We start from the raw sequence: 26,950 nt of genomic DNA, 5'->3' as shown, positions 1-26,950 counted from the left end.
CTTCCTATAGTTCGCCTTCCGGTTTGATTCCCTTTCGGTTCTCTCGCTCCATTTCATTGCGGGTTCTTCACTACCCACCCCGACCGGCGCCGTTCTTGATGGCAACCGTTCGTCGCCATACCTGCAGCTTCGTCTACATATCTCCCGCCGCAGACTTGCTGCTTTTGTTCTGTACGGCAGAGAAAGAAAACTTATTGCAAACCACGGCAAATTACTGCGGCCGCCGTTGATATGGAGCCGCGCACGCAGCTCGAATGATGATAACTTCGGCGCAAAGTATCAGAACTCGCGCGTTGATGATGACGTGTCGCCCCCCCCCCCCCCCCTCCCGTTTCTGTGCCGATCACCGCGTGTCTTCATTTCGTATTCCACTCCCCTCCCAGATATTTCCGCCCGCTGATCGCTCTTTTCCTCGTTTGGAGTTCGGCAATGTCGGTGGAAAAGTGCACGCTTGCAGTTGTTTTTTTCAAGTTTTCCAGTTCGTTAACTGCGGCGAGCTCCGTCGACCTTCGCTTGATTGACTTTGCAAAGGCGACACACTATTGAAGGAAAAGACAGTGAAAGTTAGTAACTGCAGCACTACCCCCATGCCAACTTTGCTACGTGTCGCTAACGTATTACTACTACGGAAATATATGAGAGGTATAGTAAACGTTGTCACTACTAATAAGCCTGTCAGGGTTACGTGGCGGGTTATAGTAAGCGTTTCTGCCTCTGGGCCGTTGCATGTTACGCTCCAATTGTTACAGACATTGCTTACGTCATGGCGCTCACCGTGACGCGGAAAGCGGGGGGTGTCTCGTATTTTTCTACACGCTGTCTTCTTCTCACCGCTAAGTTTTCATTGATGCGATAGGCATCGCGAAGGTCGCTTCGTTCGCGGCCGCGGCCGCGTTTCCTTACGTCAGCGTTTTGCTGAGTTTCGCCAGGTCGGATGCTCAAGGAGTTCCCTGCTAACCGTACTTGTTGCTGTCGAATTCATTGCTTCACTGTTACCGCGAAGTTGTGTCTTATTTGCTTCCTTGAACGCATTGCGCTGTCTGCTTAAATGGCGAGAGAAATCGGAAGCTTCGCTCAATTGAAATAGGCTGAAATTGTGTTTCGCTACGTCGAGTTGTGACTTTGTATATTAAGTGCGCGCGGACGCCGATATTGTTGTGCTGAAGGAGACAGCAGCCCTTCTCGTCTTCCTCTCCTTGTTTTTTTTTCATGTTTCTTCATGTTTTTCTTCATTTTCTTGTTTTTTTCTTCATGTTTTCATGTTTTTTTTTTCATGTCAAAGCAAGAAAACAAGCATAGTCGTAAGAGCCACGTGTTGCAAGCATTCGCGTTATCGTCTTCATTGCTTCACCATTCCCTGGCCTACAAAGCACCCCCCTCCCTTCCTTCTCTATTCCTATTCATTGAGCCTTTCAGCGGATACCACGAGCGAGCGCCGCGTACACGCAGGTGGTTCGGATGGCTTTTCGTGGTGCCGCGTTTGGCTTCGCTTCCGTTCTGTTCCGTGCACTCGTTCCCAGATTCGACGTAGAAAGGCTTCGCGACCGTCGCGTATAATATACACGCCGCCACCATGGGCAACAATGAATGCCGAGATTCGCTGCAGCCTCTTTTTTCGACTCCGTGCCCATTTGGCGTCTGTCGTTGCACGATCATTAATGGTGCGCTTCATCGAAGGAGCACACGCGCGTGACCACGACGTGAGTTCGGGCGGCTGGGATAATGTAACTCATTCTATTCCAACGCTGTTCCTTATTTATTTACGCTTCGTCGGAGGCACGTGGTCAGAGGTGTTTCGAATGGCGCGATCCCCCCACGTTTATCTACACGATCTGCCGGCCATGAACGGTACATGATATATGAAACCATTTTCTACTTCGGCCATGGTCTTTCGTCTCGCGCTTATTATTGCGATAGCAATTATACGGACAGTCTCGGCTGATTTTTGCCGTCGCCGCCGTCATGCACCGTATATATATATATGTATATATATATATATAAAAGCCACAAAGAAAAATAATTCAGAAAAAACTTTCCGACGCGCGGAATCGAACGGGCGACCTCTCGCTTCGCAGCGCGCGGCGTTCGACGGTTAGGCCACGAGCAGTACCGTCTTTCAGCCTGCTAACGGCGAGCTATTTATATACACCATTTACTTCAGCATGCTTTCTTAGTCACATAGATGGCGCGAAGAGCGCGCGTGGCGCGCTTTAAAGATCGTCGCCCCGCTCCTGCGAACGTCGTTGCTCTTCGCCCTACAGGGCGTGGTCGCCTTCGTGCACTTACCTCGAAGAAAGAAGAGGGCAGCCGGGGGGGGGGGGGGGGAGCGGGGGGTTGTATGTCTTGTGCTTTCCCCGCGATGTCCGTGCTTAAGTCACAGAGCGTACGAAGGTCGCTTCGCTCGCTGCAGCGGCCGCGTTTGCGAAAGGAGCGCGCTGTTCAAACAGAAATAAGTAACAACTGTGACAGTTAGTTCGCGCTCGTCCTGTGTGTACGTGTTCGTTCGTTTCATGCGTCCTGCTTTATGTTTGAGCAGTGCGCTTCCAGTGTCGAGCTGTGACGCATGATAGTTCGCGCTCGTCCTGCGCGCGTTCTTTTCGTGCGTCTTTTGGGCTCGAGCGACGCGCTGGCAATTTCGAGCTGCTTTCCGTTCTTCGCGTTACATTCCAGTTTATTGCTATCGCATTTATTGCTTCGCCGTTGCGGCGATGACTTTTTTTTAATGTTACCAGTGCCACTTGCTACCGGCTGGCCAGTTTTTTTGTCGCTCTTGCGCTGATCGTTCGTAATAGTAGTAATTGTTAGGGTCTTATGTCCCAAAAGCACGGTAGGATTATGAGGGACACCGTAGTAGAGTATTCCGAATTAAATTTCGACCACCTGAGGTTCTTTAACGTGCACCTAAATCTAAGTACACGGGCCTCTAGCATTTCGCCTCCATCGAATTGCGGCCGCCGTGGCCGGGATTCGATCCCGCGACCTTCAGGTCAGCAGTCGAGCGCCATAACCACTAGACCACCGTGGCGGGTGCGCCGATAGTTAGAGGGTTTAAGCAATAGCAGCTGCAAGGGAGAGTTTCGAATATCTCGGACGTTAAGGGCCAAAACCACAATATGAATACGAGGCACGCCGTATAGGAAGGCTTCGGAATTTCTGACCACCTGTAACGTCATCGCATAGTACCCAGGCCTCTAGAATTTTGCCTCCATCGAAATTCGGCCGTCGTGGCCGTGGTATCGAACACGCTAACTTCGGGTCAGCAGCCGAGCACCGTCACCACTGTGCTACCGAGGCGGACGGAGGGAGAGTTTCTCGAAGTGCGCTACCATGACTCTGCGAAAGAAGCGAGAAAAAAAAAAAAGACAGTTTACTTTATGAGCAAGAAAATGTGTGTGCCGCAGCGAGCGGTGTCTGGCCTGGAGGTGTACACCGCGTTGGGCGCAAAGCACCAGAAAGGTTCGCTAACACTGGCAGTGAAGAAGGAGGGGGTTGCGAATACCTGTTCTTAGTGGCCAGCGCATTCGAGTACCGCCTGCCAAGGAATCATGTGTACGTTAAATGCTTTAAGTCTAAACTTAGCTATTTCTGAGTGCTTCCTCCGTAACTTTTATTGCGTACATATATAAACAAGCGTTGTAACTGAATGTTGCCATTGGCATGAAACTCGTTTCCAAGAGAGCCAATGCAGATCTAGCTATCCTTTGTGTGCTCAAAAATATACCGCATGCGTCGTGTTTGTAGAAGTAAATAACAGAAATCTGCGACGCTTTAATCTGTGGCAACTATAGCAGAATAACGTCTATGAAGCCAAGTTTTGTTTTTATTCAAGTCTACGCTTCTATTTTTAAGGCGTGAAAATGGCCAGACACGTGTGACACGCGCGAAATCGGAAGGCGTGTTTATTCGGTGTAAACAGGGTGTTTTAGCAGTGACGGTATTAGCGTACCGTTTACGCTACGGTATTTTACCACTGCATGTTAAACGCACCACGATCGATCCGAAAACGTTTTAGCTGCGCGAGTTGCTCGATGCGTACACGATAACAGGGTGAGGTGATTATTATATAATACAGGTCTTGCATATTAAAACACGTCGGTACGGTATTTTCTTACTTACAGTGCGGTAAACTGGTACTGCTACCATGCCCTGATAAAATTGTCGTGCGTTATGCGGTGTACGTGTGCAGAATATACGCGGAGCACTTGCTATTAACACAAGAGCGAGCAGCAAAAGTGTAAACTCAAGCGCGCATCACGAAAGCCCGAAGTTGGCGGCCAAAGCTTTTTTTTCTTTCTTTTATTTTTTTGCGTTCTTCTCGTACTGTCCTTTGATTCGCCTGCTCTTCCATGACAATGGAGCAGGGCGGGACTCGTATGTATTCTGTTTTGACAACGTTTCCGCCTGCATATAGCAAAGAACGAAAGATGAGGGAGCGCTTGTTTGGGGAATGTGCGTCAGTCCTGGTATGCGCGCTATGTGGCCCAACCGATTCACCTAGCTGCTTTTCCACAGAAAGTCACGCCCGCCACAAAAACACCACGTTGTTATGCACTGCTTCATGTATCTCGAAAGCGCGGGAAACGTAAAGACCGTAGTAGGTGTTTGTTCATGCGTGGAGGTAGTTCAGGACGCGCAGTTCCGAAAATCGATTACTAATGACGCTACTGAATAAGTTTTAAGTCGAGTAACGTTTCATTGTGTTTTCGTTACTACTACTATAACTGTCCGTGCCCACAAATATTGGTGAATTGGATGTTTTGGTTTTTCTGGACTTGGAATGGTGTTTGGGCAAAAAATGGTGGGTGTCTTCCCCTGTGTCGAAAAACAGCGTACAAAAAATTATGTGGGAGGACGACACACCTATACTCGCGAAACGACGTTGCTAATGTGCCTGAGGACCGAAACACATCTCACTGAGCCAGGTCTCTTCGTTTTTTGTTGTTTTTTTTATTTGAAGAAGTAAACAATGACAGACTGTCATTTCCACCTCGACAGCTGTCGGTAAACGACAGCTGCGTTCCTTGGCGGTAAAATATCCAAATTTGCATGCCTCGCTCGGGCTGTCACTTTGTTCACACGTTTGCTTGTCTCGCTTAGTTTAGAAGTTCTTACGCGCCTTCACATCGATAAGCCGTCTCCATCCATCATCCACCATCCTTGAGCGTGGTTGACAACAGCTAGCGGATCAAAATGACTCCTTTTGCTTACTATACCGCATATCTCCACGGGCGTAAAAATACGCCATCTTATCGCTTCACCGCCTTTCGCATAGCTCACCTTTATCATATATAGTTTTTTTCTTTCGTCCTTTTCACGGAGACACTGATGAGAAACCCACTCGACTGGCATTTTGGAGGGATCGAAGATGCGCGAGAAAATCGAAGCGCGCGGACGCAGCTTCTTTTGAGTAGTACATCATTACAGAGCCCCTTACACAACAGCGTCATGCACTGCTACAATGAACGCATTAAATGATCCATAATATGATAAATTAGGCTGTATTAGAATAAATTCAGTTTTTGTAGCACACTTTCAATGTTTCCGCAACTGCATGGTTCCAGCTCAGTAGGTGTTCCGGAAATTTTGCCTGGTACGAACTTTTAAATGTTTTTCTTTTTTTCCATTGGCCGCCTTTACCTTGAGCTAGCTAGGTGGATAGAATGTGATGTGGTTTGATGGAATGCGATATGATGCGATGTGATTGGATTGGACGGACGGATCGAGGGATAAACGGGCGCTTTTCATGGCTGCTCGGCCATGGTTCACGAGTGTATAAGGGTCCCTACAGGTCAGGCCCCCTTCTTTAGCATTTATTTCTGAGCAGGTGTGATTGAGGAGAGAACACTAATTTATTGAATTGAGAACTGCTCGATTACTGTTCTGTAGTGTGCTGATGGAAGGCGGTCGGAACACTACACAAAACTAGCGACACATTCGAGGTGCTCGTATCCACAAGACCTGCTAAAACGTGCATCGTCAGTGCTTTTTTTTTTATCAGGTTTTGGGGTCGAGTCTGATATGTGGCACGAGGTGCTAGTTTTGAGACCTTTTCAAGGTGGACATGACTTCTTTATTATATAGGGCCTAATTTTTATACAGTTGGAACGTGTTCTCGATAAAGTTCACTGCTGCATTTTTTTTTTCTTCGTGGACGACGGATTTACGCCTCGTTCTTCAATTCACCCGAGAAGTCGGAACAGCGCCATCTACCGCCGGTAATTTCTAAAAGAAAAAAAGGAAAATCTGCTCGAAAAAAATTTAAACCACGCGCAGGCGGAATGGAGGAATGCGATAGCGGGGACGTTCACAGCGGCGCGTTTTACGCTGTGGAACGTCGATCGCATTTGGCAAAGAATTTGCTGCTATCTTTTTTTTTTGTCGCTGGTTCTTCTGCGCTATTATACGCGAACGAATCGGCCGGAAGGACAAAAAGAAAAATGGACTGCGGCGAGCCCCATTGCGTTTGATTGATGAGTGTACACACCACTAGACTGCATTTGTCATCCGAAGGTTGTTTGCTCTTCTAATTCTATCGAAATACTCCACGGTTATCGATTATGTGTTCTGTACTATAGTTCCCTCGAGGTATTTGCGCGGGCCCCCAATATAATATTTGCGCTATAGGCGCCGATCGAACTGTACGAAATCTCTACAAAAAAATAAAAAATCGTGTCTGACATTCGAGTGCATTTCTATATGTAATGTCTACTGAGTGCAGCAGTTAGTATTGACGCTACGGGATTTCTTTAGCGACTTTTGTGATGAAACGTAATGTAACGAGAGATGCTCGCGGAGGGCGGGGTGTGGTGCTACAGAGTCTTGGGTGTTGCAGCGATGTAATGCCGGTGTTCCGTCATTGGCTGCACCGAATCGTTTTTTTTTTATTCCTCTTGCGTGCAAAGTAACGTCGCAGTGCACCGAAATAGAAGCTCGCGGCACTGTCGTCGAATCGGCCCCCTAATTCGAGTGAGCAGGGAAGAGGCGTTACCGCAATTTCCTTCTCGCGGTGTTGGGTGTAATAACGGAGCGTGAAGACAACGGTTTTCATTATTGGCCGCGCTCATCGCGAGAATCGCCGCGCCGGGCTTATCTACGAAGCGTTTGTGTATGTATGTATGCCTGGGATGGAGAGACGCATATCTACCTAGTGAAATATATAGAAAAAGCAAGAAAATAAAAGAGAAGTCTAAAGGAGCTGTGAATCGAAAGAACAACGCTGAAGTTTGTACGGACGTGCGCTCTTCTTCGGTGCCACTGGCGCGCTGAAACTGAAACGACAGTGGAAGGAATCGATGTGCGTAACTCCTCCCCTTTGCCTCTTCTTCGCGCTCGGTTTTCTCGCTGCCGCCGCTGTCTCGTTACTTCGCGACCTGTACTTCTGTCGTTCTTTGCCCGTGTCCTGTGGTCGGGGGACGTGAGTTGCTGGCGGGATGGAGGGCACTGGAGGGAGTGGCACGCTCACTTTGTCATCCATTTTGGTGGCCACTTGGTCCGTCGTATCTATGCTTTTTTCTCGTCGCATCTTCCGGGATGCTCCTCTTCCGTTCACCGGCTGTCGCGTGGTTTGGAAGAGGGGGCGGGGGGTGTGTACTCTTTCACTTATCGGCCTCTGATTTGTTGGGCCGAGAGTGCCGTGTCGCATTCGCGTGCTCGATGACTCGTCGTGTGTGCGCCGTTTGGCTCCCGCGGTTGGGTCCTTGTGTTCCCGATTGGACGTCTCACGTAAGGCCATGGATTGTGAACGCAACGGTGTTACCCGTACGTTTGAATATAGTGTACATTTTTTATCCACGTAGTCATGACTTCGGAACAGATCCATGTTTAAGGAGCGCGAAGGAAACGGGGACGAAGCAGGGAATGCACACTGGGCAGGCGCTTTCCTCGGACAATCGATTCCAACTATAGCCAAATAGCCGTGTTGTTATGAACGGATATATCTTGAGGGATGAATAGTTTAACCAAAGCTATGCAGCTTTGCGATGATTCTGTAGTTCGTGGAATTTACAGTTGTACACAAACGTCGATTCTCCCGATAGCTTTTTACATATTCTGCGATCGGAACATTCGCGATGAAACCATTAGTGCATTGATTAATCGAAGAGGCGTCATTGATTAATCGAGCGCGGACTTGTAACCGGCGCGTGGCCATAAATAATAATACTAACCCCGTCGTCATCACCACCACCATCGCTATAAGATGCCCCGTCACGGGTTGGGGGAACGGGCAACGTGCGCACATGTGGCGGCGGATCAATTTGAGCCCCGCGTGATTAATTCCCGCTCCTTCTTTTAGGCTCAGGGCCGCGCTAAGTCGCCGCTGCCGATCGAAACCTTGATGGCGGGACCCGAGGCGGCTTAGCGATGTGTGAAAGTACTTCTTTCTTGGTCCCCATTCACCCGCATGCGATGGGCATCCCACCTGCGATGCGAAGAAATCTTGTCGCCAAGCTGGTGACACGGATCCAATTCTCTCTCTCTCTCTCTCTCTCTCTATACATTATATATATATATATATATATATATATATATATATATATATATATATATATATATATATATATATATATATATATATAGGGTGATTCCACGTAAGATCGAACAAACGATGGCTGGTCGACCTCTCAAATTTATTTCAAAATTTTCTATATTAGTGCCTGATGAGTGGAAAGAAGAGATCCGCAATTTGTTTTGCCGCCAAAAATTTTTTCGAACCACAGGAAATCGATAATGACGAAGAGGTGGAGTGGAGCGCTCATCCGCTCTGCTGTTTTGGCCAACTTTCGTTATGAATTGCACAAAATATATTAAAGTTAGGTAGCTGAAATTTATTTGCCTAAATGTATGCATGTTTTTGCTTCTGCTCAGGTATTTTTAGTTTTTATGTGTAGTGTAGGTGTTTTTATAAAAAACCTCAGAAATGGCCCAAATGGCAAAATTTTCTTTACTTTGAAGGTCTTTATCTCAAAAAAGCCTTGTAGCATAGCGACAAAAATTCTGCATTACGTTCTTCACATGCGTATCTACCAAACTGCCAAATCTTATATTTATATAACGTTTCAGTAAAGAGATATGATCGGGCTAATTTCAAGAAAACACCGAACAATGGAAACTTCTGACGACAATTAAAAAAAAACCCATTTTTTAAATTTCTTAAACTTTGTCCACTTATTCTCCTCCACATCATCTTTCACAATCATTAAAAACATGTTGCATAATGTCGTTGCACTAATAGTTACGGCCCCTCCAATAAGACCCTTAGGCAAGGATGGGCAATTCCGACTTCTTGCCCAGCAAGTGTATAAAATACAGGCAGGATTGAATTTCTTTTTATTAAAAGGCCAGCACGTACCTAAAAAGGTGTTGCCGGCACTGAAGACGTTAATTTTGAAAATATTTGGTCACTGCAGCGGCCACGAGCGCGGGGCTGCCGATCAGGCGCGCGCGCACCCGAGATGCTCGTTGTAAGAGACGGCGCAGTGAGAGCTCGTTTTCGCGTCCTCAGACCGATTGAGTTCGAAACAGCAACACCTCTCGGGTGACTTGAACGCACGTGCACCGGTAGTCGCAGTGATCTGGTTAATTGCGTCGATTTCTTTTTCAGGGGCCATAAGAATGTCATCGTTATACAGTGCGTTCCCTGAAGATCTTTCATTGCAGTGGTACCAAAAGCACGCGTAGCACAAATAGTCCGTCTCACTGACAGTCACTGATCTTTCGGGCGTTAAACGTTCCTTCAAAGCATTTATGTCTAGGTAGGTAACTCTGCGAAATTTTGGCTTCTTTGCATTAATTAATGGAGTACTGACACGATTTTGAGACATCGCAAAATGGACATTTTTTTTGCTTCGTTGGTATGCAGTGTCCACGCTGTCCACACACTGGAGTCGGAGAACACGTATAAAATATTTTAATTTGACTTTGAAGTTTTCGTCGCTTAGTATTTGCAAGCCAGCCACACTGCAAGGACATTATCCCGACAAGTCAAGACAGTTCCTCCGAGTTCGCGAGTTCTGCGTCCTGCATGCAGCCTAAATCGTAGAAATCACTGTCAGGGTTACTGGACGACAATTCACTCATCGTTGTCTATTGCACCACGAGCAGACGACGGATTTCCCGCTAGTACGTCGCGAATTTCTGTATCTCCGTGACGTCACACTGCTATGAAACGACACTGAGAAGCCACCCCCTCGATATCGAAACCGAAAGTGTATATTTAAGTTGGCGCTAATTAAAATATAGGATGCATTCCCAGGCACCACAATAGTCGTTTTAGGTTTCTCGACACCAGTATTTTTATTTAGAGCAACAATCCGAAATTTTTTTTAAATTCGTGTCAGTACTCCTTTAAACTTCTTGTGCTTCGAAAGGTAGTCTCCACAATAGACTCATTCAGAGCTATACTTTCTCGTCATGAGACGCACAGGAGGAGTAGAGTATGAGCAAAGCACAAGAACTATCCGCGCTGAATGAAGTGTGAACAGCGCACCGAACACGCGGCCAGTTCACGCCGTCTGCTGCCGGCATCTAATATAGACAAGCGCATCCGGTTACCGATAGTTTTGCTTTTCTTTCCTTTGACAATCCATATTTTGCTTTGCCACTGGAGCGCCACGTTCATGCTTTCCACTGATCGCAACTGGCGCAGCGCAGTTTCTGTGGCAGCAGCGTGCGTGAAGCGAGCGCTCATAGCTCCCTTATAGAGTTTTCATCTTGCTTCCATCTCCGCCGTGTTATCAGCGCCTAGCTGAGATGCGAACAGAGGGCGGATAGAATAGCGAAGCTCCAGTGCACGTGCGTTCAAGTCACCCGATAGGTGTTGCTGTTTCGAACTCAATCGGTCTGAGGACGCGAGAACGAGCTCTCACTGCGCCGTCTCTTACAACGAGCATCTCGGGTGCGCGCGCGCCTACTCGGTAGCTCCGCGCTCGTGGCCGCTGCAGTGACCAAATAATTTCAAAATTAACGTCTTCAGTGCCGGCGACACCTTTTTAGGTACCTGCTGACCTTTTAATAAAAAGAAATTCAATCCTGCCTGCATTTTATACACTTGCTGGGCAAGAAGTCGGCATGGCTCATCCTTGCCTAAGGGTCTCTTTGGAGGGGCCGTAACTATTAGTGCAACGACATTATGCAACGTGTTTTAATGATTGTGAAAGCTGATGTGGAGGAGAATAAGTGGACAAAGTTTAAGAAATTTAAAAAATGGGTTTTTTTTTTTAAATTGTCGTTAGAAGTTTTCATTGTTCGGTGTTTTCTTGAACTTAGCCGGATCATATATCTTTACTGAAAAGTTATATAAATACAAGATTTGGCAGTTTGGTAGATACGCATGCGAAGAACGTAATGCAGAATTTTTGTCGCTCTGCTACAAGGCTTTTATGAGATAAAGACCTTCAAAGTAAAGGAAATTTTGCCGATTGGGCCATTTTTGAGGTTTTTTATAAAAACATCTACACTACACCTAAAAACTAAAAATACCTGAGCAGAAGCAAACACATGCATATATTTAGGTAAATAAATTTCAGCTACCTAACTTTAATATATTTTGTGCAATTCATAACGAAAGTTGACCGAAACAGCAGAGCGGATGAGCGCTCCACTCCACCTCTTCGTCATTATTGATTTCCTGTGGTTCGAAAAAATTTTTGGCGGCAAAACAAATTGCGGATCTCTTCTTTCCACTCATCAGGCAATAATATATAAAAGTTTGAAATAAATTTGAGAGGTCGACCAGCCATCGTTTGTTCGATCTTACGTGGAATCACCCTATATATATATATATATATATATATATATATATATATATATATATATATATATATATATATATATATATATATAGTTGAAGGAGTGGTTGCCTTTGGTTGCCGTATAAGTATAAGTATGAGAGGTGCACTTCAAGAAAACTTCATTTATTACGTCGACGTTTTCGGTCAGAGCCTGACCTTTCTCAAGACGAAATGTTCGTGCATATTTCCGTGTTTATATGGACATCAAATGAGAGGGGAAGAAGGTGACAGAGAGAGAGAAGGAGCGGGAGGGAGAAAAAAGTTTGCTTAGGGCCCATCAGGAGCGAGGAGTACCACGCCACCGCCGACAGCGGGAGTGCTTCGCGACAGAGCTTATACTTATGCGGCGGCTATTACTCATCGTTAAAATTCGTCGCTCTATTCTGTCCCGTAGGGTTGGACGAAGAGCCGGCTCGAGTTAAAACAGCCGGTGTGCGATTCAAACAGGCTGACCGGAGAAAAAAAAAGGAAAAGAAAAGGAAAAAAAGGGGGGGGGGGGGGTTAAGTGGGTGTCGGTGAGCACTGTTGACGCCGCGTATTGTACTTTTGGGCCATGCCGAAGGAGTCTTGTATACCATCTGACTTGTTGCGGAGCCCTGCTCGTTTGTCTGAATAAACGACGCCGCTTCCAAAGCGAGAACGAACACGTTGAGTGACATTAGCCGACTTCCGGTCAAGGCTCTACAGAACGGAAAAAAAAAAAAAAAAAAATAGAGGTAGGAGCAAGAAGGAAGAGGGGAGGGCGGGCTTCCACTTAGATTGATCGATTGCTGCTCTTTCCAAGCGCTGTCTCATTTGATGTCCATATAAACACGGAAATATGCACGAACATTTCGTCTTGAGAATGCAGGCTGACCGACACGTCGACGTAATAAATGAAGTTTTCTTGATAGTGCCACTCCATAATATTAGATAGTATCGATAGATAGATATATAGAGAGATAGATAGATAGATAGATAATCAGATAGATAGAAGATAGATAGATAGATAGATAGATAGATAGCTCGATAGATAGATAGATAGATAGATAGATAGATAGATAGATAGATAGATAGATAGATAGTAGCTAGATAGATAGATCGAGAGATATAGATAGATAGATAGATAGATAGATAGATAGATGATAGATAGATAGATAGATAGATAGATAGTAGATAGATAGATAGATAGATAGATCGATGATAGATAGATAGTAGATAGATAGATAGATAGATAGATAGATAGATAGAAGATAGATAGATAGATAGATAGAAGATAGATAGATAGTAGATAGATAGATAGATAGAGAGATAGATAGATATAGATAGATAGATAGATGATAGATAGATAGATAGATAGATAGATAGATAGTATAGATAGATAGATAGATAGATAGATAGATAGATAGATAGATAGATAGATAGAAGATAGATAGATAGATAGATAGATAGATAGATACCTTTCAAAGAAGTGCCACGGCAGGTGAGGAAACATGGCCATTCGCGCGCGGCGGTATTGTTCGAGTTAAGCCGCCTTTGCATATATCGATCGTACATAATGCTCTATAGATAGCACCGCTTCTTAGGCGTTGTGGCGCCTTTTAGACAAAATTCGGCTTTCTGTGTTGTGTCGCCACAATCAGGATGATGTATGTTTTTATGGATGAAAATATGTTTAACATTATCGTAACTGGAACGCCAGTATATTACGTAGCTGTGAGACTGGTATCGTCCCGAGAATTCGTTACAAGTGAACAGCACCTTGCGAACCCACCGGCTGCAATTCTTGAAATTCAGTTATGAATCGTAATGTGATTAATGACGAGGCGTGTCTAATTAAGGATTTTTAAATAATCCATTAATCATTTCAATTTCTCGTCTAAATACTGTCCACCTTTCGTGTACGCGGCTGAGAAAGGGACTCTAGAATTACGTTAGCTGCCGTATACCGAGATTTCTTAGAAAGTAAATGTATTTGTAGCCTTTGAAAAGAAACTACTGTATATATGTAAAATTATGCCAGGATCGCCCGGTATTTCTGCTGCTTTCTTTTTCTTTCTCTGGGCGTGAAGCCTATTCCCATAATTTCGAAATGGTGAAATGATTATGGAATGCCTGGTGAAGATTTTCTTTTTTTTTTGCATGTTCGAGCTTGTCATGTTTTCAACATTTCGTTTCCGCTCGCGCAATTAGGCATAATCAAGCTGTCTTAGCTGTACAGCTGGCTTCTGGCCAAGCGCTTGCGCCGAAACCGAATGTTCGAAAACAGAACAAAGACCGAACGTGTGCAAGATTCCTTCGCAGTCGTCGGAGGGAATCTTGTGCACTGCACCCTGTAGCACGCATTGCCGTGTGTACCTTGTAGCTCGTTCTGACATCTCGCCCAGAGCTAACATGCCTTTAATTTTTTTTTTAATCTTCATGCCGAAATGAATGACGCACAACTGTTTACCGGTAGCAGCTGTAAACTGACGCTAAATGTCTCCCCAGGAGCCAGACTTTCTTCTCTCTAATCGATGTTGGAAAATTTTTCACCCGAAGTCCATTATGGCATCGCGTGCGTCTGGCCGTTTAGGAAACGTACGCGCGGCCCGACGAAGCTCCGCTTTCAGGGCGCCGACGGTATACGGCCCTGCGCTGCGCGGGCATGACCATTCGAGGATTGCATCCAAGTCACTTCTCGCGAGGTGGTTAGAAAAAAACAAAACAAAACAAAACATACAAATTGAAATGAAAGGAAAGCCGAGAAAAGCGCCACTGTACCACTACGCACGGCAGCAGAAGCCGCCGTTTCGCGAAAGCTGTCATCGAGAAATTACGGCGCGGCGTTTGTCTCGAGTGAGAGCGAAGTTTCTCGAAGGAAAGAGAATCGGAGGCACGCGCGTGGCCCAATTTAAGCGGCGCTTCTCGCGTTTAGCTTCTCTCTTAATTCTTCTTTCGAAGGCATTCCCGCGTGCACACCTCCTCATTTGTGCATGTAACCGCTTGACGAAAGTTTCGCGCCGCAGTTTTAACGCTTGTTTGGCGTCGTTTTTCCACGACTTCGAACATCGTCGTAATGACGAGCTTTAAAAAAGCGCCTTGAGTTGTGTATGACGCGAGAGAGGCAGCGGCCTGTTTGTTTCCTTTGAGCTTTCCAGCGTAAATGTAGAGAGTCGGGGCATAGAGCTCGAGCACGGTCGAGAAGACGCGCCGTCGTGCATCTTCGTGGCGCTTCCTCTTTTTTTTTTTTTTTTCGCAACGGTGGCCGGAACGCGACGCGCCTCTTCCGAGAGAGATAAGTTGGCGGGCTTCTGAAACTTTCGCGAGCGCGCGCTACATCTCGCGACGCGCGTCCTCTCGCGTGCTTGCGCGCTTCGACGTTTTTTTTTTTTTTTTTCCGCCGGTTTTGCCGCGCCCTGTCTCCAGAATGCATGCATGCCTGCTCGCTTACACCATCCAGTCGTCGCGTCGTTTTCGTCCCGGCGAGCTTTTCGCCTCACGCGCCGTCTCTCTCTCTCTCGCTCTCTTGCATGTATGTATACATGGCGTGTCTGGTTGGCATTTTTTACTGCCGTGTTTTCGCGGTGCCGCGGTAGCGTTCGGAAGATTCCGTTGTATAATTTATGCTGTACGTCGCAGTCGCCCCCTTTTGGTTGTCCTTATTGTAGTGGACAAACTGCACGCGCCACACACCTTCGTCTGAGTCATCGTGTAGACGTCGTGTACGTGAAAGCGAAACGTCTACAGAGAACCTATGTTTTCAGACGGACGTATATAGTACTATACTGCGCGCACGTGTATGACCTCTTCTCTCTGCCTTCTCGCTCTCTGTCCCACACACACCTATATATATATATATATATATATATATTATATATATATATATATAATATATATATATATATATAATGCTAACGTGTGTGTTTACGCACACATTCGAGCGCCGAAATTCGGACCAGTAAATTCACTACTGTGTCGAGTGAGATTTCTGACTATATATATAGTACTTAGAAATTTTAAGTGATCCAGCCATGTGTACGTATACCCTTTGCGTGCAGCGTATCGTACCACTCCGAGCGATGAGCAAAGCTGTCAGGGGCGTGCGTATCCAGAAATTTATTACATGCGGGGGTTGGGGCCGGGATCCTACCCATTTTTATGCATTTTCGTGCGTGTGTTTGTATGTGTGCACGTATGTGTATACATACAGAAAGTAAACAATTACGGGGTGAGGGAGGATGTTTCCCCCCCCCCCTTCTGGTTACCTTTATAATATTCTTTATATTAAAAAAAAAGCGCGTCTAACCACTGCAGATATTCGAATCGCTGGATCGAATCCCGACCGCGGCGGCCGTATTTTTGATGGAGGCGAAAATGCTTGAGGCCCGTGTGCTTAGGTTTAGGTGCACGTTAAAGAACCCCAGGTGGTCAACATTTCCGGAGCCCTCCACTACGGCGTCTCTCATAATCATATCGTGGTTTTGGGACGTTAAGCCCCAACAATTAATATTATTAAAGATATTCGAAATATCGATTTTTCTCGTTTGAACCGACTGGTGTGTATATAGTATACAGTATATACCTGGCGTGTCTTTCACAGTCTCAGACATAAGCCCGAGTCATAAATTTCGGTAACGCTGACGAATCTTCTTTTGTCTCTCCTCTCTTGCTCTCGTGTAGTTGTGCCTGTGCCCCTTTTCGAATGCGGCCTGGAACCACAAGTGCCGAAATACGGTGAGTGCATTACACGCGCGCTTCATGCGTGTTCTTCCGGTTGATAACAGCGGTGGCGCCGAATCCTCGCTGCTTTCGACCGTGTATAGCGCGCGATTTTCTTTTTTTTTTTCTATATTCATACATATACCTGCAAATCTAGGAGTACGGATGATATTCGAAACCTGCTGCATAGCCGACGCCGGCATTCGCGTCTTCGCTTTGCATGAGTTTGCTAAACATGTTATTTCTGGTGCAATGCTTGAAACATGAAGATATAGGACAGAGAAAGAGACAGATGAGCGCCAAATAACATGTTTAGAAAGCCAGAAATAACTTGTTTGTCAAACTAAGGCACCAGCTCGCCCAGGAACAAGTTCGCTTTGCATGTTTTTTTTTTTTTTTTTTTAGTGGAGAATAACCTATAAGGCCAGAACACACACACACAAAAAAAAGAATCTGTGCATGTTAAGCAGAAATGCATCGACTCTCTCAAAAGGAGTGTGTGCAATGCTCGCGGATCTAGACGCGACAAAAAAAAAACAAAAAAACCCTGCAGTATAACGAATGATATGCGCAATTGCTAGAGATAACCGCACCATGTCGCTGCGAATCTGGTCACTGAGGCTAATGTTTGCTCTGATGTAAGTGCTGGATTTGAAATTACGCTGATGCAAGACGGTGTAAACGAGAGTTCGTGCATTACTTAGCCCTAAAGTCACTGCGTTTCAATCCGTGAGCACTGTATACAACGGCGTCTGCAAGCGCGCTTGGCTGGTGGCGGTGACCGTCAATGTCTTACCCGATTGGGCACCCGTGTGGTCAGCATGTATATCACAGCCGCTTGCCGCTCAAATGCACAGCTTGTCCGAAGCCGTGCGTTTACGCTGCAGTGACGCTGCATAATCTCTGCTTGCCAGATATTCTCTCTCTCATCCGCGTTTATACAATTAGTGCACATAATCTAGACCCCAGTTGTCACCTATCGGCGCCATGTGCAGGGACCGCTGGTTTAGTTACGCCTCAGCTGATTGCGATCGAACAGTAGTCGCAAGCACGCGATAACACCATGCCAGAATTTTAGTCGCTTGGGCGCGCAGCCATATTTGGCCGAGGGTGGGGTACAGGTAAGTTATGCTGTCGTATATATTTAAAAAAAATGTATTGTGACACCCAGTCGTACGGTGCGCATATTTATCCTGCCAATACATTTCATGTATTGGCATTTCATTCTGCCAATACATTTCATGTATTGGCAGAATGTTGTGCGTGAAGACATTTTCCCGGCGTACGTCATATACACATCGCATGTGGCACACGTTAGACTTTTTTTTTGTTAATCGCGTTACCGAAATTACTACTCAGACCTAATCGGCGTATAGCCTCTCTGAATCAGCGATCCTTTATACCCAAGGTAAACCTGAATATACGACTTTAAAATACAGCCCGCCTACACGCAGACTTTCAAAACATGGTCTGTATCATCACATAGTCTGTATAATTCAATAGGCGTAAAAAAAAAAAAAAACGCGGCGTTGTTTCTATTTTACCATTTGTATGCATGCACATTAATCTTTGTTCCATGTTTAACTTCTTTTCCGAACCCGTGCGCTGTAGCGCACTCGCACTCGGCCGCCATTGATGACTTCTGCAGCCATCTCTGAAAGGCCCAACATCTCATTTTCCTAATAAAACCGTTGTTGAATCAATTCATTCGTTCGTCTTCTTTTTCCCACTTGTAATACGACAAAAAGAAAACAAAGAAGATTGGCCTAAGAACGTCGTTCTTACGCCATTGCTCGACTGCATGTCGCAGCATTACCGCAGTTGACGCTAATTGAATCTTATCTATACATACGTTTTTTGAGAATCACGTTTTTGCTCCAGTCGCCCCGCGTGCTCTTCTCGGTTTGCTCTCCGGCGACTCGACGGAGATGAATTGAAGTTTCCTAAAACGGTGATACGCTTCCTCCTCTTATCATTGTTTTTTTTTTTTTTCGGTACATGTTCATCGCAGCCCCCTCCTTCCTTACATTCAGTACGGGTCGTGTCGCGACGTCGACATTCGAGTCTGAAAGCATGCAGCGCGCTTCGCAACATCTGCAGGAAAGACACGCGCCTGCCGCGAGCTTTTCCTTCTTTGTTTCTTCTTATTTTTTTCGAAATGACGGGGAGCGCTGAATTGCCTTCTCGGCGGCGAACGGAAACACTCGTTGTCTTATTCTTTTTTTTTTTTTTTGCTGACGCGCGCTGTTACGTCGCACAAAATGTCGTGATCTCCATATGAGTACGGTGACTGCTGCGTACCTCTGTCTGTCTGCGGGGCATCTTCAGGGCCACCTTAATGAATGGCTGCAGCGGGTGTATAGCGCACCGTGCTGTGTACGCCGCATAGAAGCGAACATCTCGTTAGAGCCACGCACCACCAACCTAGCGCGTCTTTATTATAAATATATATATATATATAAAATGTCGGTTCTCTCTTCGTTTGATTGGGACGATAAACCCCAGATATTATTATTATCTCTTCGTTTGAGCGTAATGACCTCGGCAATTTGAGAGTCTTCCCTAGAAAGAGAGAGCATTGAATGTTCGCGAACCGTCTGAGCGAAAGCACAGCGCGAACGCCACGGGAGAACGTTGGTTGGGCAGATAAGGGGGCACGAAAGGTTTGAACAAGTATCTCCCTTCGGTCGCTGAAAAAGGTGATAATAATCAGCCTATAAATAAAGGTTACGAGGTCAAAAAATCAACCACTGTGTGGAAGGAGACGCTGATTTCGGATCGTATGATGAAATTGTATAGCGGCTAGTTCGTGCTTTGTGCTCCGAGAGATGATTGGACAAAAGGAGTGCGTAGATTGGAACTCCGACGGAAAAAATGATTTTGACAGAGAATCATAGGGTTATTTTCTGATGCGAAAAAAAAAGACCTTTTTTTTTTGGGGGGGGGGGGGGGGGGGGTTGAATGAGTGGAAGTGATAGAAGCCAAATAACCCGGTATGACCGAAAAAGGGGAAAGGGTGACGTGCCAACGAAACTGCGGAAACCTTTATATTGAGTGGAGTTTAGTGAATACGTAAGAAAAACCTGAAAGCAAGCAATGCTCGTAGCTGCAGAAAAGTGAAAGAATGAAAGCCGTTTTCGAGGACACCCGAATGAGAAAACAAGAAAGATGAATGGGCCGGTAAATGAACCCGCGAGATAGCTTCATTGTTGCCTTGTGACGTTGCGTTTTATCGCCATCTCAGTTCGCTAAGCGTAGCCCCGAAGTAGACTTCTGGTACCATGCTTTGCTTTTCAATTCGGTTCCGCTGTGGAAGAAAAAAACAAACACTGGTTCAGGTTCTTCAATCGAAGATAACCAACTTTTTATTTAAAGTGCGGAGCACTTAGGGGGCCGGGCTGTCGTGGGCTGTGATCGTATGCTGTCGTCGTGGCTTGGCGTAACGCAGGCAAAGCATGGCCATCTGAGCATAGAGAAGCCTTCTTGCTCTTGTTCTTCGAGCGTGGACGAAACCACATACAAAAATTGAAAAAGAGGAGGCAAGCGGGAAATAGGAAGGGAAAGAAAGAAATGAAAAGTAAAATAAAAATAAAAATAGAAAAGAAAACAGAAAAAAATCTGGAAAAGAGAAAAAGAAAGAAAGAGAAAACTGCTTAGCTCCGCACTTCCTTCAGGCCAGGCACCCCTACTGCGAAGCTGCCTTAATTTTTTTTCTCTCCCTCTTTCTTTCTGTTTTCGTTTTAGCTCCGATTCGATAACCTAATTGGTCGCCAATGGACACGTACGCAGTGGGTATATTTTAAAGAAATATAAACTTAAAATTAAGGAAACCACTGAACACCATACACAGTTCCATTTTGAGTCTTTGCGTGTGGTTGTGTGCACACACGCATCACCTCTTCCTGTCCCCGTCGTCATCATATCATCATCATCATCATCATCATCATCATCATCATCCACTCTTTTCCTGTTCCCCTGTGCAGAGTGGCAGGACAGAGTTCAGGCCGACCTGTCTGCCTTCTTCCGATAAATTCGCGCTCTCTTTGGAGGCACCTTTGAGCCGACTTTACGTGACATCGAAGCAAAGGTCGCACTTATTTTATCTCGCGATTTATTTATCCATTATTATTATTATTATTATTATTATTATTATTATTATTATTATTATTATTATTATTATTATTATTATTATTATTATATTATTATTATAGAACAGATGCTCACTCAGAGATGCTTCTCCGCGTTAGACGCGTGATACAGGAGACGGTTTGTTGTGTCTTGCTTGGTGAACGGAGGATAGCGAGACATGGGATGTGAGACAAAAGAGGCTTCGCTTTCAAGAAAAAAAAAAAAAAAAGCCGGAGAGGGAGAGCGGTGTGTTCGAGACAGACAATAGTTGCATCTCTGTGACGTAACGAACACTGTTGATGAGGTGGGCTGGTAAATACTTTTTCACTGCGGTGATTCTGTAACTGAATAATGCGGAAAACTGAAAGGAAAAAAAAATTATCCACCACAGAATATTACGATGCTGTACGAACGAAACTTTTTTCATAACCTCTTTCTGCTCTCGGTTGAATGACGATTGTGGTACTTACACAGCGACATGAGCGTGTATGCGGTGCATATATGACGCAGTGCACGCACAAGGAAGTCGACTCTGGGTCTCGTCCTCTTCGATATTTAACATCAAAGCACCCGAAAGCTTAGCACGTAAGGTATCGCGCTGCTAAGCTTCCCGGCCACGGCGGCCGCATTTCGATGGCGGCGAAATGCCAAGAACACGCGTGCACTTGGATGTGGGTGTATACACGTCAAAGAACCCGCCTCAATAAATCCGTAATCCTACGCTACTGCGTACCTCATAATCATATCGTGGTTTTGGCGCATAAAACCCCGGTAATTATTATTATTATACCAACACCGAAGTGTACACGGACGTGTACGCTTTTATTATTATTTTTTAATCGTGGGCTCCGCCATCTTGGCTTTTCAACGAGTTATTTTCTCAGTTTGGTGTGTCGTGACGTGAAATTAACATGGCCGAACACACATGTGTAGAACCGCTGAATTCCTGCGTAACTAAATGCATCGACTACAGTATACATTCGTATACGAATGTATGCTGTAGTCCGTGCAATTATTTGTTGCAGATGTAAAATAACCTAAGATGACGTAACGTGTGTGCGTGTGTGTGTGTGTACGCTTCCGTAATACGCACACGCACGCACGCATATAAAATCTTAGAAATGACGTCATTCGCGCACATCCAACGACCGCGCTTAATCAGTGCATTATCTCGCCGTGGGAAGAAAAAAAAAACGAAGGTAAAGGAAACCTTCGTTGTTTTCTGGGCCTTTTTCCGTGCTTAAAGCGGAATCGCCGAAAATTCAGCTCGCGCCGTTGGCGGCGCGCACTTGATGCGTTGTACTCTGGACAAACTTGACTTTCAACGTATAGTTCTGTACTTTTCTCAATGCATCTTTAGTTTCGAACCGTGTACGCACATCTTGCAGCGTCGGCATTACCGTTTCACGCATGTAATCAATTAGGAATGCACCCTGACATTGGAGAGGTGGCTGAGAGCGCGTCAAGATAGCCATCTTCTAGTCACTTCCGCCGCGACTGCGGGAACTGCTTTTGGAAGTGCCGCTGCTTTGAGAACTGAATGCACGCGAAGCATTGCAAAGCCTGTTCCAAGGCGGTATCCGCGCGGGGGGTCGCGAAGTAATAGCTTGCCACCCGAAAAAAATTAGGCGTGCTGCACTGACCTTGAGAGACAGCGACTCTCGTCGGCATAGGCCGACAACACTGCCCCCGCGATTCTGCCGTCTGCGGCGTCGCGCGCTTTACCACATGGACCATTCTGTGCTTGAGCGGAAACCATCGCCGCCCTATCTGTCGGCGACCGGCGGCGCGCCTTTGCTTGTCTTGGCACAAAAAAGAAAAAAAACGCCATTCCCCCATTGTAAACATGCCTCTACTCATTTCCGACACAAAAAAAAAACAATGTAACGAGATACCCGTGTCCAGCATATTATCGCGATACAGGCGATACATCGTAAATGTATTTCACTACTGAGATACAAATACATTTTTCCAATGTATCTCGATACAGAAATACAGATACTCAAAAGTATCTCTGAAATACTATCGCGATACTCTTGTATCGCGATACTGCCCAGCCCTGGTTTAGACAGTATTTCAGTGATGGCATTTTCTTCACGTCCTGTTTACACTTTTACGTTCGTTACTGACATCGTGTTGCTTCATGAAGAATTTGTCTTCTTGTACTTTGTTTTTGGACTTGTACAGATGTTACTGTTGGCAATCAGTGGCGCTCGGAGTGTCGAGCGGTGCATTCATACGTCAGGAGTGATGTTTCTTGGGCTAGATAGAATGCGTACTTTATTTTAAGGACGCGTGATGAAGACAAGGCCACAGTGAGACACACACGTTTCTTTGTGCCATGGTTTTCTGTGTGCCTGACTGTGTCCTTGTCTTCGTCAGGCGAGTCCGAAAATACAGCGATATATGGCTGTTCAGTCACGCAAGCAGCGACGTTACGCTTCGAGGGGTGCGAGCTTGAGGCGACGAAAGAATGGAGGAAGCGCTCGTTTTGTGCGATAACCGCGGTTATGCTTGGTAGATTCGAAAAGTTGCAGCAGGAGGTTCGTCAGTCCAACGGCATGGTCCCTTCTCAGATTTTGCGAGACCCCTTGATTTAAATATTACTGTCGTATATTCTTAAAAATGCCCTCTTTCCTCAGCTCATTTTCAAAACTGCGCGAAATTATTTGCACATTTAGAAGCGTCACACGAGCTAGCACTGAACATCGAATGTACACATTTAAAATGGCTATACATATACGCGCTTGTTTCGTATTCCTGGCGTATTTGCATTTTTTTTCCGCATGACCTGCCACCATCGTGAATTAGTACCACTTATTTAGATAAAATTAACTGTCAATAAATTTTATTTTCGAAAACGACATGTAAAAAGCGATTTCAAGTGGGCGGCCGTAGATAAGGTAATGTCATTGAGGATTTGCATAACTTACTTTATTCTGGTCCACCTCGGTGGAACAGTGGTTACCGTGTTCGGGTGCTGACCCGAAATTCGCCGGTTCGAAACCGGGCGAGGCGGTCGCATTTCGATGGAGGCGAAGTGCTAGACGCCTGTGTACTCTGAGATGTCAGTGCATATTAAAGAACATCAAATGCTCGAAATTTCCATGGCCCTCCACTACGGCATATCTCATAATCATATCGCGCTTTGGGCTCGTAAAATCCATTATTATTATTATTTATTATTATTATTATTATTATTATTATTATTATTATTATTATTATTATTATTATTATTAGTCTGTTTTTTTTGCGATAACAATTCTATGGGCACTCTCGGCGGGTTTTTGCCGTCGCCGTCATCCTCCGTATAAAGTCCAAATGGATAACATCGCCCCGCGCATCGTATGTTTTACGCGTGAGTAAAAGCACACAAGCGCTGGGGACGAGCACGGCTGAAGCAGGAATGGACGAGCCGGCTATCTCCGTCGCACGTTGGGTGCATGCGACGTGCGATGCCTGCGGTCGATGGCCTATCAAGGAGAGAGAGGACGCTCCGGCCGTCTTTCGCCAGGCGAAGGAGGGTCGGTGGGGTGAGGGGGGGGATGCGTCGCTCGAGCAGCAATTGCGAACCTTGTTTGATGAAGCAACTGCCAAGTTTGCTCACAAGGGCGCGGTCGCGAGCGCTGTCTCGGTAGACATCGGGAGATGGCTCGTAAACTTGCTGCGCCCTCAACGCTTCGCGTTTAGAGTACTGACAGCACAAAAACCACTTCGGACTCTGGAGTGGTCCCTTAAACCAGCGTTTTGTAGAGTTATGCGAAATCAGATCCAAAAGAGTTAGCCTTCTTCGTATTCGCAGTGCCCATAGACTGTCGCGCCACCGAGCGGAATTCAGGAGCGTCCTCTCGAGGAGGGTTAGTAGACGACAAAATGGCGGCACTATGCAGTCGCTCCCTTGTTCGGCTGTGCTAGCCTCAGTGTTAACGCGTTGGCAAGAAAGGAACACTACGACTTTGCATGTTCCCTGCATCAGTGAACAAACCGGGCCTTCCGTGACACGAGAAATCTGATTCGTTCTTGCGAGACGCGAAGTTTTCGTGAAAATACGTGGCAACTCGCGCTTTCAACGCTAGCCCACAGTACAGTGTACACATACTATCAGCTTCGCGAGGCTTTCTGTAGCCACGTAGGTAAGTTAATTGTTATCGTCTGACATATTCAGTTGAAGCTCACCCTGTTTTACTAGTGTTTCTTGTAGTGCATGAGTCCCATAACACTGTACGCGGGAGGGAGGTCGCGCGGGCTCGCGATGTGCTCATGTATAACTGAGCGATCTCAAGTTGGCGATACATTAAAAAAGGGCCTCTATCCTTTGTCAGCAAAGCGCTGTTACGAATCGTGCGAACGACGTTTCATTCATTCGAGGACGCGTCTGCTCGACGCCTTTCGTGGAGCGAACGCTTTCCATCCACGCCGTCCTTCGCCAGTGTGTTGGGTTTCATAGCCACCGCTGCGCCGCTTGTTTTTGTACGTTTGTTGATAGGTGGCAGCACATTGCAAGCGATTTGCTTGTTGACCGGTCTGAGAGCAAAACGTTCTCCGCGCCCAGACGTCTCTCTAATTGTAAACGTGGTGACACGGAGTGGTCGAAGTCGTTCGGCGGAGGAAATTCTTCAGATTGCTTTCAGCAGTGATGTTGAAAGAAACCATCTTGACGACGAGGATTTTTCACTGGACGTAGAAGACTGTGAAAGCACCGAGAGTGACAGCGACGATGAACCACCAGCTGCTAACTCACGAGGAGCGAGTTGCACTTCACGTCCCCTCGTGCGTTAATGTTCTTTCACGCTCGTAAGTCACTTTGATTAAATTTAATGTATAATATCCTTGAGCGAGATCAAAATAAAAGCATAGTTCCTCTTGTGCATTGCAAGTATCACAATTATTGTGGATATTATGGAGCACCGCATGCCGCCAACACGCTCGAGCTCGACCAGCGAAGCGCAATGGTTAGAGCGATGGAACGTGCAGTCACGGCCACAATCCACGCCTCTGGGCGAACTTCTTCGACGTTGCGAAAAGCATACGTGTGCATTCTTTTCGATATTCATGTTTCGATCGTGCTGATCGAACCTGCAACATGCGAGTGAAGTACACACGGCTAGAGTCTCAGCATGGCTGTGACACAAGCGCTACTGAATGGCATGTTAAATGCTTGTGTTCCGTTGAAGACGTAACGCCGCGTTTCCGAGTGCGCAAGTAGTGACGACGGGGTATTATCACAGAACACTTTTATGTTTGCAAGCCATCATCACGCGCAGCAGCGATGGCGCTACTCGCTGGCGGCCTATACTACTGCGGCAAATCCGTCAGGCAGGCTCGGTACGTACTACCTCGGAGTGCCGTTCAGCTCATACGTCAATTCTAGTTCATGCAGGTTTATGTAGCACGCACAGGATTTCGCAAAGCGTCGTTATGCACGGTAACAGAGGACAGAGCTGAAATATAACCTTTCACTTCGCAGCAAATAATTAGGTGGCGAGTACTTAGCACTTTCCGTGGTTTGGGAAAGTATTTTAGTTTCATATCCATTTCAGCGCAGCTCATGACTTCATCCGGTGAAAGTGGCACGGTCCGTACGTCCGCACGTCCCATCTGTTCCTATGCTAACAAACGGGTTGACCCTCCTCCTGGCGCCATCTTGAAAAGCACGGCGCGCCACCTATAGTTCGTGGGCATTGCGAATAACATTAAACTCTGTTGCTATCGCATTCATTGCTTCGCCCTTGCGACGAGACTGTGATTTTTCTTTGTCATTAACTCCGAAACGGCCTTTTTTACAATAACTCGAATGTCCGCTACGAATTAACTATTTTTCTCCCTTCTTTTACCAGAGGTGTTATACAAGACATATTCTGACTGTTCTACCAGTACAAGTTTATTATTGCATATGCAGGCGTTTTTTCTCGACTCTGTGTTGTGCTCGCCCATAGCGAAAGCACGCATGTGCCGTGATCGTCTGCACTGCTCCTGCTCGTCTGTATACCTCATACATACATCCACCATACGCGAAAATCTGCAAGTGGCGGCTCGGGCGGCCACCGCTTTATGTTCTTTTGTTTCTTCTTAACACGTACGTATGCACGACCACCACCCAAAGTCCTGCATATATATATATATATATATATATATATATATATATATATATATATATATATATATATATATATATATATATATATATATATATATATATATATATATATATATATATATATATCGCACACGAGGTATACGTAGTCTACACCGAGTGTGGACTAGGCGACAGACGATCGCGTGCCTTGCGCCAAGTCGCCGCCGACCGGTCGATGATCCGGTAGAATTCGCCGTGCCTTCCAAGCTCCTCGCAT

At 45.9% G+C, this 26,950-nt stretch overlaps 1 protein-coding gene across 1 annotated transcript in view; it reads left to right on the top strand.

Annotated features, from left to right (window-relative positions):
* The window catches only part of LOC119391211 (calcium uniporter protein, mitochondrial), a 327,993-nt gene that overhangs the window by 194,496 nt on the left and 106,547 nt on the right, over positions 1 to 26,950 (top strand). The window contains exon 2 of the mRNA XM_037658888.2: positions 16,431 to 16,484. Within this exon, the coding sequence (XP_037514816.1) occupies positions 16,431 to 16,484 (54 nt within the window). The remainder of the gene's footprint in view (positions 1 to 16,430; positions 16,485 to 26,950) is intronic.

Source organism: Rhipicephalus sanguineus, chromosome 1 (assembly GCF_013339695.2).
Source record: "Rhipicephalus sanguineus isolate Rsan-2018 chromosome 1, BIME_Rsan_1.4, whole genome shotgun sequence".
NCBI classification, from domain to species: domain Eukaryota; kingdom Metazoa; phylum Arthropoda; class Arachnida; order Ixodida; family Ixodidae; genus Rhipicephalus; species Rhipicephalus sanguineus.
The sequence above is the reverse complement of the archived record's forward strand: the minus strand, read 5'-3'. Positions and strand labels throughout refer to the sequence as shown.